General features: G+C 39.6%; 1 protein-coding gene across 1 annotated transcript; it reads right to left on the reverse strand.

The window, feature by feature from the left end:
• Window positions 1–770: 770 nt before the first annotated feature.
• On the reverse strand, window positions 771–2290 carry LOC130949505 (protein FAR1-RELATED SEQUENCE 5-like). The gene is made up of 4 exons (XM_057878201.1): window positions 2007–2290; window positions 1227–1908; window positions 986–1072; window positions 771–809 (listed from the first exon to the last, which is right to left on the reverse strand). The coding sequence occupies exons 1-4, from the start codon at window positions 2288–2290 to the stop codon at window positions 771–773; spliced, it is 1092 nt and encodes a 363-aa protein (XP_057734184.1).
• Between the last annotated feature and the right edge of the window lie 1248 nt (window positions 2291–3538).

Consider the following 3538-nt stretch of genomic DNA (forward strand, 5'->3'; position numbering starts at 1 on the left):
TTCATAAGTTATCAAGTAAATATCTAATATTACTCACCAAATATCTCAGTGATACTACTCAATTAAATAAAACCTCTTCTCGGTCGTTTGCAGATTGTAAAAAATAAATCATTTATGGTGACTCAATTTTCAATGATGTTTGTATAGTAGGAACTAATAAAACTGATATGTTGTCACCTTCTTGTTATTAGCTACGGACCTAATAGTCAATAGGAATTTGATCATGGTACAGAAAACTACCAACAAAGTGAAAAACTTACCTTGGAAATTTTTCCAACACTTTTATCTACTACATAACTGTGTAACCATTACATAGCCCCTTGTAACAAACCTTTCCCAACCCAAGAAAGCTCTTTATATCCTATCAGTCATGTATCCAGTTTTTCATTTTTTTCCTACACAATTGTTTATTTGTGCACTTATTTTGTATTACATTAAGTGTTTATTTAAATTCTTTAATAAAACCTATGAAAAAGTTGAACATATAAGTATGACTAAACATCAACATAGCTTCTCGCTACGGTAATTAACAATATTACACATAAACTTCTGCCAAATACTGAATCCTTTTCATGCAACGACAAACCACACAAGAGGACAAACAAGAGAAGGTCAAACATAGTGGTCCCCATGCAAGTATACATGGATTAGTTTAACATGAAAGTCACATTAAAGAGCTACGGATGGTGGCAACATCATAATCACACAAAAGTAGTCCATACTAACAAACATGCGGTTGGATGGAACCCTTGAACGAAAGCTTCACTCATCTACACCAGTTTAGACAAGTTGTGGAATAGTTCCAGAACCTAAAACAATGTCATTCATCAAAATCATTATCAAGATGCAAAACCCTATTAGTCTAACATACTAATTGTTTATGCATGCAGTTACAAACTTATTGATTTGGACCAACACCGTCGCTGGTTTCGAATGACTTTTGCCCACGGTATCGGTGAAATGGAACCGTCTTCATGGATTCTACCTGGGACATGCAAAGAGACCCACCTCCGAACACTTCTTCTATCCTGATTGTTTGATCATTGGATCCAGTCATGTCGAGTTCAGCAACCTAAATAACTCACAATTATTACCAATTCTCATATCATTAAAAGGTTCTTCACATAAAAAACCTTAAGTAAGAAACCGTTGCTGCCAAGTATCTAAGCAAATTAAAAACCTTCACGCTTTACCAAAAAAGAAATTTATAAAACAATCTATATTACCTCCTCACTTTGTCCCTCGTCTTCATCCGAATCCAATGTATCCAGTCGAGCCCTTTTGCCCCTTCGAGGCCTTCCATCTATGCAAGTCCTCTTAGTATGCCCCGACTTGTTGCACTTAGAACACTTTCTCTTGGACGCGTTCCTCTTATGACGCCTTGGTGCTCCTTTTGTTCGCACAACAATAGGATCTCGAACTTCACCGCATGCCTTAGAGTTCCTAGATTGGAGACCTTTAGCCAACTCTGATTCCAAGGTTGCACATAGTCGGCGAATCCCCTCCAAAGCAACAGCGAATAACCCAACCTGCTGGGCACCTAAAAAGAACAACCATCGTGACACCGAATGAAGTGCTCCGTGGCGAAGCAAAAACACTCTATTACCCCCGTCATCTGTTTTCTTGACGTATGCCTCTAATGATTTTGCTTCTTTGGTCCAACGCTTCAACACAAGATTACTAGGTATTGTCAACATGTGTTCATACTTCATCACAAAAAATATATATTTGCATGAAAATCCCTGAATTTTCCAAAAATTACAATGACATTCTAATTTACCCATATTCTTATCACATAAAACTATAATATGACGGCCTGGATAACCGTACTCCTCAACTGTGTGCACCTTCGTAGTCAACGACCTCCTCACCCCAACGAAATTAACCGAAGATACACTCTCAATCTCCCTTTTAACATCTCCAAATACGCTCTTGTGTAAAGAGAAGATGTACGACGCTTAAGGGAGTCTAGCGAGGTTGTCAGCACCGGTTCACTATAAATAGACCTGAACTGTGCTAGCAATTCATTGTTCCTATACACCCGCACAGGAAGTTCTAGATTCTGAACAAGCTCCAACATGCTGTGTTTTGATTCAAGAAAAATCTTGCACACCGAATTTATCCCTTCGCATCGTGATGTTGTCCGATATCCGGCACAAAATTTCTCGCACAGGAAAGCGTTTGCCCACATCTCTTTTTTCCCATACACTTGGTTCCACCACAGTGCGTCCTGCAAGCCATAATCGGCTACGGCCTGGGCCCACTCCACCTCAAAGTCTTCAACCCTCATATCAGAATAAATCCACCGATTAAAAAGCCGACGTAAATTGTCATCCTTTACGTTTGACATGACATTCTTCTCAAAGTGCCAAGCACATAACCTATGCCTCGCATTAGGAAAAACTGCTCATACGGCTTCTCGAATTGAATCATCACCGTTTGTGACAACAACAAACGGCTGCTTTGCTGCACATGACCTCCAAGAAATTCTCCAACATCCATGTATATGATGCAATACTCTCATCTAACACTAAACCAAACCCAAAAATACACGTTTGCTTGTGGTTATTACATCCTGAGAAAATCACCAGTGGCCTCTTGTATTTCTTCTTCTTGTAGGTTGAGTCGAATGCAACTACGTCTCCAAAGTATTGGTAATCTATCCTGTTGCCACCGTCGGTCCAGAGTAAATTCACTAGCATCTCGTCGTTTGTCACATTATACCTTGCCATCGAAGTCGTGTCTGCATCAACTTTACCCTCCAAGTACACTATAGCTGCGTTCGCGTCTCCGTCAAATATCTTTGCACGACGCCTCTTATCGACGTAGTTGTAAGCATCTTTCTTAAAAAAACCTACCAATGAATACCCTCTAGATACTCCAGCAATATACCGCATTGTCTTCGTAGTTGAGATTCCACATCCTTGAAACCCATCTATTTGGGCTTTCGCAGCATCCGTCATGGAACGAAAACTTGAAATTAGATGAACCATTCCAAGATGAGTCATGTCGTGGTTGTGGTTCAAAATGATTTTCTTGACCCTCCACAACAAGCTTTCCTTATCTAAATATATACACATTCTTGCTTCACAATTCGTCCTTGTCTCTGGCTTGTGAGACCTCTTCCTATCGATCCTGTTATAATGTTTCTTATCTCTTTGTCCCTCTCTATTGCAAAAAATCTTCTCCGAACCAAATTACCCTTCTCATCCTTGAACATGTCTCCCCTTCTAATACCAAACCCGTAGAATTTTCCAAATTTCTTATAAAACTCGTATTCACCGTCTTGGCTATGAAACACCTCCTCAAAATATCATTTTCACTTATATCGGCAACATCTCCAAAATCGACTGCGCCTATCACACCAACCCCATCGTCACACATTGTATTAACGTCAACAACTTGGGGGACGTCCATCGTAATATTCACAACACAGTGCCAAATTCTTAAATCAGGCCTGCAAATTAAGCTCAAATGAAAAAAACATCCAACGTTATTGCACAAAACCAACCACACAAATCTTGTGGCCCCAAATAAA

Source organism: Arachis stenosperma, chromosome 9 (assembly GCF_014773155.1).
Source record: "Arachis stenosperma cultivar V10309 chromosome 9, arast.V10309.gnm1.PFL2, whole genome shotgun sequence".
In the NCBI taxonomy this organism is placed as follows: Eukaryota; Viridiplantae; Streptophyta; class Magnoliopsida; order Fabales; family Fabaceae; genus Arachis; species Arachis stenosperma.